Source organism: Glandiceps talaboti, chromosome 16 (genome assembly GCF_964340395.1).
Source record: "Glandiceps talaboti chromosome 16, keGlaTala1.1, whole genome shotgun sequence".
NCBI lineage: Eukaryota > Metazoa > Hemichordata > Enteropneusta > Spengelidae > Glandiceps > Glandiceps talaboti.
Genome location: NC_135564.1, coordinates 23,834,081 through 23,850,536, shown reverse-complemented (window position 1 = coordinate 23,850,536; position 16,456 = coordinate 23,834,081). Strand labels below are relative to the sequence as shown.

At 34.1% G+C, this 16,456-nt stretch overlaps 1 protein-coding gene across 8 annotated transcripts in view; it reads right to left on the bottom strand.

Moving 5' to 3' along the window:
* Positions 1-16,456, bottom strand: part of LOC144447869 (neogenin-like) — a 281,364-nt gene that overhangs the window by 49,108 nt on the left and 215,800 nt on the right. For 5 of the 8 annotated variants that reach the window (XM_078137986.1, XM_078137991.1, XM_078137987.1 and 2 more), the window contains 2 exons: positions 10,339-10,476; positions 3,887-4,030 (listed from right to left, as the gene is read on the bottom strand). In XM_078137986.1, the coding sequence (XP_077994112.1) occupies positions 3,887-4,030; positions 10,339-10,476 (282 nt within the window). The remainder of the gene's footprint in view (positions 1-3,886; positions 4,031-10,338; positions 10,477-16,456) is intronic. The other 3 variants (XM_078137990.1, XM_078137992.1, XM_078137993.1) reach the window with 1 other exon arrangement.

The window sequence follows — 16,456 nt, the reverse complement described above, 5'->3', positions numbered from 1 at the left end:
TGGCGATGCACCTAAATGCAAACTTCGGATTACCCCAGACATTTTACTTAAGCTTCGTTGCCTTCTTAATTTATCAGCGCCAGCGGATCAATTATTTTGGGCAGTTTGTCTTTGTGCCTTTTTTGGCTTGTTCCGCATTTCAAATTTACTCCCATCTAGTACATGCAGTTTCCAACCCAACAAACATTTGTCCCGCAATGATTTCCTGCTCCACCCCAATGGTTTGGTGCTCCGAATCAAGTGGTCTAAGACAATTCAATTTCAACAACGTATTCTGTATGTCCCCCTCCCTCGCCTTTCTCCTCACCCTCTCTGTCCCGCTACAGCTGTCATCATGACCTTTTTGTCAACCTCAAAAGCAGCTCCTCAAGGTCCCGCTTTTCGTCATCCCACCCCTCCTTTCTACCCCCCTCTTACCCTGTCTCAGTTCAAAACTAAGCTTCATTCATTATTTAACTCTATGGGTTTCCCCCAATCACAGTACTCTGGCCACAGTTTCCGCCGTGGGGGTGCCATATGGGCTCTTAATAGTGGAATCCCAGGGGAAGTAGTTCATATCATGGGTGACTGGAAGAGCACGGCCTACTTATCTTATTTGAACAGTTTCTCAGTAGATAGCAAATTTACCCATTTGAAGAAATTTTCACAACACCTACCATCCTACTAATCTACCGTCCTACGTTTGGGTTGTTTGGGGTACTTTATGTACTCATTCCAGCCAGGTATTGGCACCACAGCAAGAAATAAATTATGCAATGCAGTCCCTGATTGCCCAAATGGATAAACATTTGTTTGTTTGTTGTTTTCTGTATCTGTATTTTTCTGTGAGAATGTTTAAAAGCTGAACTATAGTCAACAAAAAGGATCCTAACATATCTATTTGACTTTTCAAGGTGCTCAAGAGCAAAATGGAGACCAAGCGAGACTGCGTCTTCAACAGATCGATTTTGGCGGTATGCAAATTGAAAAGCATCAAACTTGTGACTTAGAATGGTTTTCAGAAATGCTAGAATTAAACGTTCGAATGATTTCATAACAACAGATGTTAATGCTACAGGTCTATAGTCATTTAAGCACGATATGGACGGTTTCTTAGGAACAGGAATGACGACTGATTTTTTGAAGCATTCAGGAACTTTACCTAGTTCAAGAGACAAATTGAATATGTTTGTGAAGACACCCGATAGTTGATCCGCACAGTTCTTTAGTAGACGAGGTGAAATGCCGTCTGGTCCTGGAGCCTTTTTAGCATTTAAATGCTTAAACTGACTTTTGACATCTGATTCTTGCACAACAAAGGGCGGACTATCTGGACAGGTGTCAACAGTTGGCACTGGTTTGGTGTTCCTTTCTTCAAGCCGACCGTAAAACATGTTAAGTTTGTTGGGCAAGTCCAAGTCATTTGCATCGGCTGCATGAGATGTTTTTTTATAGTTGGTTATTTTTTGAAGTCCTTGCCAGATGTTATTGGAATTGTTCGCTGAGGTCACTTTCCAACTTCTTACGATATCTTCTTTTAGCCAATGTGATGCTTTTCTGCAGATCGTACTTTGCTTTCTTATACAAAGCATTGTCACCTGACTGAAAAGCAACTTCTTTCGCACGAAGTTTCTTTTTAACTTCAAAATCAAACCATGGTTTGTTATTCGGGTAGATTTTGACTTTCTTAGTTGGAACACATAGACTTTCACAAAAAGCAATGTAGTCACACACTGAATCGGTATACTCGTCAATGTTTTTAGATGTTTCATTAAATACATTCCAGTCTGTGATCTCTAAACATACGCGGAGATTGTCAATTGCCGCATCAGTCCATTTCTTTGATACCACTTCCCGCGGCTTCTCCCGTTTCAGCTTCTGTTTATATGCTGGGATAAGGAAAATGACAGAATGGTCCGAGTTCCCAAGTGGGGCACGGGGCACTGCACTATAGGCATTCTTGATGGTAGTGTAACAATGATCAAGTGTATTGTTTCCCCGAGTTGCACATGATATTTGAGGGAAGTACTTTGGAAGTCCTTTCCTCAAGTTCGACTTATTGAAGTCACCAGCCAGAATAACGAGAGAGTCAGGGTTCTTGTTTTCAATGTTCATTACCTGGTTTGATAATTGATTGATAGCTTGGGTGTAGTTAGACTGTGGTGGTATGTATACCACAGTTAGGATTACTGATGTAAATTCGCGGGGAAGATAAAATGGGCGACAGTCTATGGTTAAAGTTTCAAGTTCAGAAGAACAAGTTTGTTGGAGGAAGGGAAAGGGAAAACACAAAATAACTCTACCTACGTTTATTGCTACTTCAGATAACTGCAGAACTAATCATGAAACCTAATCAGTTCTTACCATTAGCCTACAGAATATGTCTTCAAAATTTCATTTGAATTGATCCAGCCGTTTTTTTCGAAAATGGTGATACAGACACACACACACACACACACTTTTCAACCTCTAATACATCTCCTTCCTAACAGAAGGAAAACATGTCTGTAATATGAAAGTAATAGCTTAATTTTGATGGTCTAGGTCTAGTCTATGACTGAAGTTGTTTTGTTATGCAGTATTAAATACAGTGATTGTTTACTACAAATATGGCTGCCATTCAGTAAAAATTAGATGAGTATCAAAACTAAATAATGCTTGTGTATACTTCTTTTCTCCTATATTACTTGTAAACATGATTTAAAAGAATTTGGCACTATGTAAACACTACAATTTGTCTGTGATAGGCAGGAATTGACTTGATTTTGATAACTGACCCTCAAGGGACAAGGTCTTCAAAGATAGCTTGCATCAGATAATATGGGTGTAGACACTTGACATGGGTGTCTGTGTTTTACAGTTTTTGAGTTGTGCAGTATTAATGATTTTTAACTACAAATATGGCCACCATTAGATAAAATTTGCATATATATATCAACAAGCCTTCAATGAAGACATGTTTTATGGCTAAGTTATTGTGAAAATCTGAATGGTGTCTCGAGATACAAAACTTCATAATTTATTGACCAATTTGTTATTTGACCTTGACTATTGGAATCCAAGGCAAAGGTTAAGATATGAAAAGAAAGCCAACCTTTGGGGTATAGACATTTAAATAGATCTATCTTTGTTAATTCAACTTTTTTGGTCATTTCTCCTTGAAAATGTGTCAAGGTCAAAGGTCAATGTCTCATTAGAAAGTTCATCATTGATAATGTAAGGGTAGACACTTGAATGGTGTCCATATGTATCAAACTTTCTGGTGATAACAGGCAGAATGTGTTTGTTTATCACAAACATGGCTGCCATTTTGCTATTCAGGTCAAGGTTCTGAATAAAGTGATGTACATATGCCTTATATAGTAAAAACCAACACATTAAAATATCATCATCAGTTGGAAATATTTGATTCAAAAATGTTATGAAGATAACCTAAAATTTGACCTTGGTCAATGTCTTCAAAGAAAGCTCATATTTGATAGTATGGTGAAGGCACTTGAATGGAGTCACTTTGTTATTATATACCTCCAAAGTTTAGCATTAAATTTGGCCGCCATTCTGACATATTTGATTGGGTTGTAAAACAAAGTAGTGTGCATATGTCTCACATAGTATGTTACCTTTATGCCAGGTTTGGTTGAAATCAGTCAACCTAACCATGAATCTCTGCTCAGCTGTCGCTGACAGCAGAGCTAATAATTGTCACAAACACATACAATTTTCCAACAGCATACGAAGCAAGGGGCTGTACATAGATAGACAGCTTAGCTTAAAATTCTTAATACTAACATTCCTTCACTTTTGTGCCTTAATTAATAGAACCTGAAGCACACACCTACTGAGGTGCTACAGCTTAACACTAAGCATGCATTATAGGCAAGAGCAAGACTGGACACAATGGTCGTACCTGGTGGATCAACTATTGGATTTCTTGTAGTACCGCCACTACCACTACTTGCAACGCTTGGTGAGCTGTATTGTGTCTTAGGATAAGTAGGTCTCAGTGGTGGACTAACACTGCCATTTGGCAGAGCTGTAGCTGTAGCAATAGCTGGTGAAAATAACAGACAGCACAACCTTCAATACCCTTTGCATTATAAGACAGTTTGACTCCAGTGTCAAACCTTTTTCAGTATATGATGCTGCAGCAATACTCAACTCCAAAATTATGCAAGCATCTCAGAGGAAGAGAGAAAGTAAGACAGTGAAATCACTGCAGCAAATATGGACTTCTCAAACTCAAGATGTATGCTATACCCTCAGAGCTGCTACTTTATATTCAAAATATTTCAGAAAACTTGTGAAGACAAATGTGAAGTGAAGCAAATGCCAACAGTCCCCCAAATGCTTTCTTCTACGTGACGGGGTGGAGACATGATTTAAAAGAAATTGGTGGCAACAAATAAAAACTACAGAGTGTCTGTGATAATAGATCCTGAAGATCAGAGTCAAGACCAAAGATCAATGTCTCTCAAAAACAAAGTTTAAACTTGGCAATATGGGGTAGACACTTGAATGGAGTCTCTATGTATTATCATTTATGAGATATGTGGTAAATCATGATTGTTAACTACAAATATGGCTGCCATTGAGTACAAATAGCACCAATGGTGTTGCAGCACAACTGCACAGTTTTCAAAAATGTTTATCAACATGCTGATCCATGCTAGGCAAATGTATTCATTTGCTGAAGGACTATCTAGTTGCTTATCCAACCATGTTGTTATCTTTAGCAATACACATGATCATTTGGCTGTTGCTTTGGGTATGGTCATATTGCCAGACATATTTGCATACATTTTTTGAGTGTTCGTTCACTTGTCTATGAATCCCTGTTGCTATTTTTGCAATATATGTTATCATTTGGCTGTTGTCATGGGCATGGCCTTGTTGCTAGGCAAATTTGCATAAATTTCTTTAAATGTTTGTTCACTTGTCTAAGAATCCGTTCTTATCTTTAAGAAATACACTACGGTTTGGCTGTTGCTATTGCATGGTCATGGTTGCTAGGGGTATTTGCATAAATTTTTTGAATGTTTACTCACTTGTCTACCAGATGTTGTTTATTTAACCAAAATATACAGCAATTTGGTTGTTGCTAGGGCGTGGTCATGGTTGCTAGGGCCGATTATATTTTGAAGAAAATCTGCAGAATTACACTCCTAGAAACATCTCACCAAGTTTCAGTCTAATTGATGTGAGTACTTTTTGAGCTATAAGTTTTGACTAAAATTCACTTTTTTAACACCTAATTTGCATATTACAGATGAAATCATTATATCCTTAATATTCATGTCATGCACAATTCTTAATCTAAACACCCTTAAGAATGTTCCCACCAAATTTCAGACTGATCTGCTGAGCAGTTTTAGAGTTTTTTGTATTTTGACCAAAAAATCACATTTCTTTTTACCCTAATCACACACCAATGCTAAGATCATTTGAACAATTCCCAACTAGACACCCAAGGTAATATACTCTCAAAATATCATGGCAATTGGTTGAGTGGTTTTTGGCTTGTTTACACACACACACACACACACACACACACACACACACACACACACACACACACACACACAGAAGGACAAACAATTTGACTTTGCTATGCCTATAGCAATACTTAACCTTATCAATTCAGTTGTGCTAAAAAGTGATGAGCACCACTAATAATGTACATGCATGTATATATGGTTCTGCATTATCAAAAGACATGATCAAAAAGATATTAGCCACACCTAATTGCTACAAAAATATGTAAGTAATAGCTTAATTTTGATGGTCTACCCTGTAGGTCAAGGTAAAGGTCAATGGTCACTCATACAAGAAAGCTTGTATATGATTATATGGAGTTAGACATTTGAATAGAGTCTATATGTTGAAGTTTTTGAATTATGAAGTAATATAGTGATTTAATCAACTAATATGGCATCCATTCAGTACACGAGCATCAAAACTAATGCATGACTGTGTACATTTCATGTCTTCAATATTACTTGTAAACCTGATCTAAAAGAAATATGTAAACACTAAAATATGTCTGTGATAGGCAGGAATTTTCTTGATATTGATAGCTGACCCTGAAGGTCAAGGTCAAAGTATCAAAGGATAGCTTGGATATGAAAATATGAAGGTAGACACTAGAATGGAGTATTACAGTAAATACAGATATGGCCACCATTTAGTCAAATTTGAATAAATCAAAAATGAAACTGACAGGCATATGTCCCACATGATAATTATGTCACCTATATACCAGGTTTGAAAGAAATTGGATAATGAATGTCTGACAAATGACGTATGGCTATAGATAGACAGATGGAGCCCATCGTAACAGCCCTACTTTAGGGGCTAAACAGACTGCACATTCAGCTGCCGTCAAAAAGTTACCTATAATTTATAAAGATTACTGTTTCACTAATAATTTATGAATTACCAAGTTTGCCAAACCCAATGATCATGTTTAAATATTCTCATTTAGTATTGCTGCAACTACATAGTCTGTCCAAAGCATTAATACAGGAAGAGCAATACTAGCATACGAAAGGCTAACATGCAGCATGAGCAGTAAACATCCTATTTGAGCTGCTGGACACAAAATTTGCAACATGCCTTTTGTTAGAAATGATAAAAGTGCAGTTTTCAGCTCAACAGCAAAGGCCACAAGCTTTTAAAAATAGCGTCAATGGCATTGTAGCACAACTGTACACTCTTTAAAAATATTTAACCACATGCTGATCCCAATCTGATTAAAATCCGATGTAGATGTCGGCTAATCGTGCATTGCTATCTTACCATCGTTATTTAGCTTGAATTGACCTTCGTAGTACATGTTTACATTTTTTAGCCTGATCGCCTCCTCTACATCTGAACACGCCACCATGCAAACGAATTTCTGCTCACTAAGACACAGGCGACCAATCAGGTTGCGTCTTACTTGTCAGGGGCATACACGACGCATCAAACATCAACAAACATTGAATATCAACAGGAAGTCCAGTAATTGAACTTCCAGAGCCGAAGTACAACGGCTCACAGTGGACGTGGACCTACCTTTACTATTACTACATGGCGTTATTTGTGCACACACGCAACGTACGAAGTATTTCAAATGTAAAAAAAAAATCAGTGATTGCATTGCTATATATTTACGGTAATTAAAGAATTCTTGTTTAGATGTACCTCTATGCATTTCGTCTTATGTACATGTTAGCTACATTGGAATGCGTCCCCCCCCCCCCCCAGTGTCAATGTTTATCTCAGCGAACGCCTACGCGTTTTCTGTAGTAGGCTTGAAGTATTGTACGATTCATAGCAATATTTGCCACAGTGCACAGTTGTGCTATATGAATCCAGAAAAGAGAAAATTTAAGATACAATTTCTAAAAAAAAGTCCTTATCGTGAAAATTTCGGTCGCTTTGCATTGCATTCAGGGTTCGAACGGTCCTGGAAAACCCTGGAATTTCAACCCTCTCTGGAAAACCCTGGAAAAATGCTCCCTACCCTGGAAAATGATCGTGATCGATTAATATTGACGAACGACATGTCTGTGCTTGAGCCACCCATTCTATGATTTATACACTGAGTCTCGTAAATGTGAAATGGCGAAATATTTTCAAAGTCTTTCGCCACCACGGTGAATCACGCTGATTAAACCCAGACAGTCAACCGATCGTTCCACAAGAAACTTTGCCCACAGACCGTATCTATGCATAGCTAGTTGAATGGGCGCCGCAATGTTTGTTTCGATCTTGGCTATATTGCTACTCCGAGTCCAGTCGTCATTTCAGCGACATAATATTGTAAAAGTCCCGGGGGTAACAGTAGGTCTGTTAGTAAGGTAATCGTAACATTGTAGTGAGTATCAAGTATCACCAACCACGACTAGACATTGTTACAAGTTTGGCGCACAAGTCGACATACTACAAGCTCACGCATGGCAATACTAGGGCCTTGGGAAGTGCAGTTCAATTTCCGGGTTGTGGAAGTGCGGTTTTGACTTTCATGTCATCGATAAATGTGAATAAACTACCCTTTTTTTATGTTTGTCAGTACAGTAACATTCCTAAATGGTCAAGTTGAGTTGAGAAATCACGATGTTCTTCAACACGTGGCCGTATATAAACATCAAGACGCAAGGGCTGAACGTAATCAATTATTCATTACGTGAAATTGCGTTACGTAAATGACGTTTTTTAAGAAAAAAAAAGTTGTTGGTGACCTTTAAATTTAGCTACATCAAAACATACAATAATGAGGACACAGTTTAGTTTTTAATTTTTTTTCTGGATATGTCTGAATTAGACTATACGAATGCTGTGACTCAAATCTTACAAGATCAATGCACCAGCTTGACGAAACGACAACTACTAGTACTACGGGGATAGGACAGAGGTTTCTCCGTTTAATCTTAGCGTGCAAACGTGGTTTTAAAACGTCTTGATTAGTGTCGCCTGTCTTTTAAATGTTTTGTGACATGTGGGAACCTTTGTTAATTTCTTCTCGTCCACATCAGACAATTAGATGTCATTCAAAATTATACTTTTAAGTGTATGAACCCTGTGCATTGCATGGTGTTGCGTACACTACAAACTGTATTCAGTAAGACGCAACCTGATTACGTTCGAGGAGAAGCCTACTACAGGGAACGCCTACGCGGTCAATTACTGGACTTCCTGTTGATATTCAATGTTTGTTGATGTTTGTTGATATTCGATGCGTACATTTATCATGTATGCCCCTGACAAGTAAGACGCAGCCTGATTGGTTGTGAGGCTCTGTGAGCAGTAATTCGTTTGAATGGGCGCCATCTCAGATGTAGAGGAGGCGATCAGGCTAAAAAATGTAAACATGTACTACGAAGGTCAATTCAAGCTAAATAACGATGGTAAGATAGCAATGCACGATTAGCCGACATCTACATCGGATTTTAATCAGATTGATGCTGATCCATGCTGGGTAATGGTGTTCATTTGCTGAATGATTATCCAGTTGCCTATCCAACCCTGTTGTTATCTTTGCAATATACATGATCATTTGACTGCTATGGGCATATTCATGTTGCTAGACATATTTGCATAAATTGTTTGAATGTTCGTTCACTTGTCTATAAATCCCTAATGTTATCTTTACAATATATATGTGATCATTTGGTTGTTGCTATGGGTTTGGCTTTGCTGCTAGGTATATTTGCAAGCATTTGTGAATGTTTATTCATTTGTCTATGTATCCCTGTTATCTTTGCAATATACGTGATCATTTGGCTGTTGCCATGGGTGTGGTCTTGTTGCTAGGCATATTTGCATACATTTTTTGAATGTTTGTTCACTTGTCTAAGAATCTGTTATCTTTGTGAAATACACCACCGTTTGGCTGTTGCTATGGGCATGGTCACGGTTGCTAGGGATATTTGCATTCATTTTTGTTGAATGTTTACTCACTTGCCTACAAGATAATGTTGTGATTTGACCAAAATATACGCCATTTTTGGTTGTTGCTAATGGTGTGGGTCAAGGTTGCTAGGACCAATTGTGTCAATATGTTTTTAAAAAAAGTCTGCAGAATAACACAAAGTATCTCACCAAGTTTCAGTCTCATTGACCAAGTACTTTTTGAAATATTAGTTTTTGACCAAAGTTCACCTAATTTGCATATCACTGATGAAATCATTATTATGCTTAATATTTCTTCATCTACACACTCCCAAATGCCTCCCCATTAGATTTCAGCCAGATCTGCTTAGTAGTTTTGGAATTAAAGATTTTGGACCAAAAAGACACATTTTTAGCCCAAATTTGCATATCACTGATGGGATCATCATGCCATGAACATTTCTTTATCTAAACAGCCCTAAGGGATGTTCCCACCAAATTTTATACCGATCTGCCTAGTAGTTTTTGAGTTTAAGTTTTTTGACCAAAAATCACATTTTTTTTACCCAAATCCCACAACGGTGGTATGATCATTTTGATTTGAACAATTTCCCAACTAGATACCCAAGGTAAGACACTCACCAAATATCATGGCAATTGGTATGGTGGTTTTTAACGTTAAGTTGTTTACACAGACAGACAGACAGACAGACAGACACTTTGCCATGCCTATAGCACAATATCAGTTCAGTTGTGCTAAAAATCTTATGTTTTCTATTAAAGTGCTGTAAGTTTATACCTCTTTGATCCATTTCTTTGCCAACATAACATTTATAATATAGCTAAGGCTGACAACATAACAGTGTAGTCATACAATGAAGGGTCAATTATTTGAGGAAATTATGGCTTTAGTAATTGATGGAAAGATATCCTGACTAACTGAGAATTTCATTGATTCAAAGACATTGTTGTTGTAGTTACACTTACTTTCTCTGGGTGGAGGTGGCTGGGGATCGACAGGGATCATGATGGGTTTTCGTTTTCCCTCTGGTGGTCGCTGTGTTCTTTCACCTGGTGGTGGTCTCTGTGTTCTATCACCAGATGTCAAATCAAGGTCTTCATCACCTAAAAATCACACAAATCATGTTATCAAAACTATATATCAACATCTGAAATGTTCCTTTTGTTGTTCATTTGTACTCAGAATAAGCCATAATTTATTATGCAGTAGTATGGAATTTACCAAGTATACTTGGGCTAAGTCACTCACCTTTCTTCAGCTGTGATTACATTGTAAAGTTTATAGTTCAATAATGCAGACTTGCAATATGACAACATGTCATACTGCATCAAATGTTGAAATAAGCTATCAAGATCAAACAGAAACACCCCTCGATTACATGGACAAGGGGATGGAAATATCGGTAGTATACAACTCCCTTCTGCTGTCACATGATATGTCTATGTCACTGAATGGTATACAATAAGAACTGAAGAAGACCGAGTGATTTAGCTGAAATACTCTAGGTAAAATATTTATGCTCTGAGTACAGAACTCCTACTAAATATAGTTCCAGAGCATGGGACGTTTTTTATGCTATCTGTTCTGTAATTTCATATGCTTACATATCATTTCATCATAAATATAATGTCATCAAACTATGCATAAAAGTAGTTATTAGTATCCTATAATGTCATCAAACTATGCATAAAAGTAGTTATTAGTATCCTATAATGTCATCAAACTATGCATAAAAGTAGTTATTAGTATCCTATGATGTCATCAAACTATGCATAAAAGTAGTTATTAGTATCCTATAATGTCATAAAACTATGCTGAAAGTAGTTATTAGTATCCTATAATGTCATCAAACTATGCATAAAAGTAGTTATTAGTATCCTATAATGTCATCAAACTATGCATAAAAGTAGTTATTAGTATCCTATAATGTCATCAAACTATGCATAAAAGTAGTTATTAGTATCCTATAATGTCATCAAACTATGCATAAAAGTAGTTATTAGTATCCTATAATGTCATCAAACTATGCTGAAAGTAGTTATTAGTATCCTATAATGTCATCAAACTATGCATAATAGTAGTTATTAGTATCCTATGATGTCATCAAACTATGCATAAAAGTAGTTATTAGTATCCTATGATGTCATCAAACTATGCACAAAAGTAGTTATTAGTATCCTATAATGTCATCAAACTATGCTGAAAGTAGTTATTAGTATCCTATAATGTCATCAAACTATGCATAAAAGTAGTTATTAGTATCCTATAATGTCATCAAACTATGCTGAAAGTAGTTATTAGTATCCTATAATGTCATCAAACTATGCATAAAAGTAGTTATTAGTATCCTATAATGTCATCAAACTATGCTGAAAGTAGTTATTACTATCCTATGATGTCATCAAACTATGCTGAAAGTAGTTATTAGTATCCTATAATGTCATCAAACTATGCATAAAAGTAGTTATTAGTATCCTATAATGTCATCAAACTATGCATAAAAGTAGTTATTAGTATCCTATAATGTCATCAAACTATGCTGAAAGTAGTTATTAGTATCCTATAATGTCATCAAACTATGCATAAAAGTAGTTATTAGTATCCTATGATGTCATCAAACTATGCATAAAAGTAGTTATTAGTATCCTATAATGTCATCAAACTATGCATAAAAGTAGTTATTAGTATCCTATAATGTCATCAAACTATGCATAAAAGTAGTTATTAGTATCCTATGATGTCATCAAACTATGCATAAAAGTAGTTATTAGTATCCTATAATGTCATCAAACTATGCATAAAAGTAGCTATTAGTATCCTATGATGTCATCAAACTATGCATAAAAGTAGTTATTAGTATCCTATAATGTCATCAAACTATGCATAAAAGTAGCTATTAGTATCCTATAATGTCATCAAACTATGCATAAAAGTAGTTATTAGTATCCTATGATGTCATCAAACTATGCATAAAAGTAGTTATTAGTATCCTATAATGTCATCAAACTATGCATAAAAGTAGCTATTAGTATCCTATGATGTCATAAAACTATGCTGAAAGTAGTTATTAGTATCCTATGTCATAAAACTATGCTGAAAGTAGTTATTAGTATCCTATGATGTCATAAAACTATGCTGAAAGTAGTTATTAGTATCCTATGTCATCAAACTATGCATAAAAGTAGTTATTAGTATCCTATGATGTCATCAAACTATGCATAAAAGCAGTTATTAGTATCCTATAATGTCATCAAACTATGCATAAAAGTAGTTATTAGTATCCTATAATGTCATCAAACTATGCATAAAAGTAGTTATTAGTATCCTATAATGTCATCAAACTATGCTGAAAGTAGTTATTAGTATCCTATAATGTCATCAAACTATGCATAAAAGTAGTTATTAGTATCCTATAATGTCATCAAACTATGCATAAAAGTAGTTATTAGTATCCTATAATGTCATCAAACTATGCTGAAAGTAGTTATTAGTATCCTATAATGTCATCAAACTATGCATAAAAGTAGTTATTAGTATCCTATAATGTCATCAAAATATGCATAAAAGTAGTTATTAGTATCCTATAATGTCATCAAACTATGCTGAAAGTAGTTATTAGTATCCTATAATGTCATCAAACTATGAATAAAAGTAGTTATTAGTATCCTATGATGTCATAAAACTATGCATAAAAGTAGTTATTAGTATCCTATAATGTCATCAAACTATGCATAAAAGTAGTTATTAGTATCCTATAATGTCATCAAACTATGCTGAAAGTAGTTATTAGTATCCTATAATGTCATCAAACTATGCATAAAAGTAGTTATTAGTATCCTATAATGTCATCAAACTATGCATAAAAGTAGTTATTAGTATCCTATAATGTCATAAAACTATGCATAAAAGTAGTTATTAGTATCCTATGATGTCATCAAACTATGCACAATAGTTATTAGTATCCTATGATGTCATCAAACTATGCATAAAAGTAGTTATTAGTATCCTATGATGTCATCAAACTATGCATAAAAGTAGTTATTAGTATCCTATAATGTCATCAAACTATGCTGAAAGTAGTTATTAGTATCCTATGATGTCATCAAACTATGCATAAAAGTAGTTATTAGTATCCTATAATGTCATCAAACTATGCATAAAAGTAGTTATTAGTATCCTATAATGTCATCAAACTATGCTGAAAGTAGTTATTAGTATCCTATAATGTCATCAAACTATGCATAAAAGTAGTTATTAGTATCCTATGATGTAATCAAACTATGCTGAAAGTAGTTATTAGTATCCTATAATGTCATCAAACTATGCATAAAAGTAGTTATTAGTATCCTATAAAGTCATCAAACTATGCATAAAAGTAGTTATTAGTATCCTATGATGTCATCAAACTATGCATAAAAGTAGTTATTAGTATCCTATAATGTAATCAAACTATGCTGAAAGTAGTTATTAGTATCCTATAATGTCATCAAACTATGCATAAAAGTAGTTATTAGTATCCTATAATGTCATCAAACTATGCATAAAAGTAGTTATTAGTATCCTATGATGTCATCAAACTATGCTGAAAGTAGTTATTAGTATCCTATAATGTCATCAAACTATGCATAAAAGTAGTTATTAGTATCCTATGATGTCATCAAACTATGCATAAAAGTAGTTATTAGTATCCTATGATGTCATCAAACTATGCATAAAAGTAGTTATTATTATCCTATAATGTCATCAAACTATGCTGAAAGTAGTTATTAGTATCCTATAATGTCATCAAACTATGCTGAAAGTAGTTATTAGTATCCTATAATGTCATCAAACTATGCATAAAAGTAGTTATTAGTATCCTATAATGTCATCAAACTATGCTGAAAGTAGTTATTAGTATCCTATAATGTCATCAAACTATGCTGAAAGTAGTTATTAGTATCCTATAATGTCATCAAACTATGCATAAAAGTAGTTATTAGTATCCTATAATGTCATCAAACTATGAACAAAAGTAGTTATTAGTATCCTATGATGTCATCAAACTATGCTGAAAGTAGTTATTAGTATCCTATAATGTCATCAAACTATGCTGAAAGTAGTTATTAGTATCCTATAATGTCATCAAACTATGCATAAAAGTAGTTATCAGTATCCTATAATGTCATCAAACTATGCACAAAAGTAGTTATTAGTATCCTATAATGTCATCAAACTATGCATAAAAGTAGTTATTAGTATCCTATAATGTCATCAAACTATGCATAAAAGTAGTTATTAGTATCCTATAATGTCATCAAACTATGCACAGAAGTAGTTATTAGTATCCTATAATGTCATCAAACTATGAACAAAAGTAGTTATTAGTATCCTATGATGTCATCAAACTATGCTGAAAGTAGTTATTAGTATCCTATAATGTCATCAAACTATGCTGAAAGTAGTTATTAGTATCCTATAATGTCATCAAACTATGCATAAAAGTAGTTATCAGTATCCTATAATGTCATCAAACTATGCACAAAAGTAGTTATTAGTATCCTATAATGTCATCAAACTATGCATAAAAGTAGTTATTAGTATCCTATAATGTCATCAAACTATGCATAAAAGTAGTTATTAGTATCCTATAATGTCATCAAACTATGCACAGAAGTAGTTATTAGAATCCTATAATGTCATCAAACTATGCATAAAAGTAGTTATTAGTATCCTATAATGTCATCAAACTATGCATAAAAGTAGTTATTAGTATCCTATAATGTCATCAAACTATGCACAAAAGTAGTTATTAGTATCCTATGATGTCATCAAACTATGCTGAAAGTAGTTATTAGTATCCTATGATGTCATCAAACTATGCACAATAGTTATTAGTATCCTATAATGTCATCAAACTATGCTGAAAGTAGTTATTAGTATCCTATAATGTCATCAAACTATGCTGAAAGTAGTTATTAGTATCCTATAATGTCATCAAACTATGCATAAAAGTAGTTATTAGTATCCTATGATGTCATCAAACTATGCATAAAAGTAGTTATTAGTATCCTATGATGTCATAAAACTATGCATAAAAGTAGTTATTAGTATCCTATAATGTCATCAAACTATGCACAAAAGTAGTTATTAGTATCCTATAATGTCATCAAACTATGCATAAAAGTAGTTATTAGTATCCTATAATGTCATCAAACTATGCTGAAAGTAGTTATTACTATCCTATGATGTCATCAAACTATGCATAAAAGTAGTTATTAGTATCCTATAATGTCATCAAACTATGCATAAAAGTAGTTATTAGTATCCTATAATGTCATCAAACTATGCTGAAAGTAGTTATTAGTATCCTATAATGTCATCAAACTATGCTGAAAGTAGTTATTAGTATCCTATAATGTCATCAAACTATGCATAAAAGTAGCTATTAGTATCCTATGATGTCATAAAACTATGCTGAAAGTAGTTATTAGTATCCTATGTCATAAAACTATGCTGAAAGTAGTTATTAGTATCCTATGATGTCATAAAACTATGCTGAAAGTAGTTATTAGTATCCTATGTCATCAAACTATGCATAAAAGTAGTTATTAGTATCCTATGATGTCATCAAACTATGCATAAAAGCAGTTATTAGTATCCTATAATGTCATCAAACTATGCATAAAAGTAGTTATTAGTATCCTATAATGTCATCAAACTATGCATAAAAGTAGTTATTAGTATCCTATAATGTCATCAAACTATGCTGAAAGTAGTTATTAGTATCCTATAATGTCATCAAACTATGCATAAAAGTAGTTATTAGTATCCTATAATGTCATCAAACTATGCATAAAAGTAGTTATTAGTATCCTATAATGTCATCAAACTATGCTGAAAGTAGTTATTAGTATCCTATAATGTCATCAAACTATGCATAAAAGTAGTTATTAGTATCCTATAATGTCATCAAAATATGCATAAAAGTAGTTATTAGTATCCTATAATGTCATCAAACTATGCTGAAAGTAGTTATTAGTATCCTATAATGTCATCAAACTATGAATAAAAGTAGTTATTAGTATCCTATGATGTCATAAA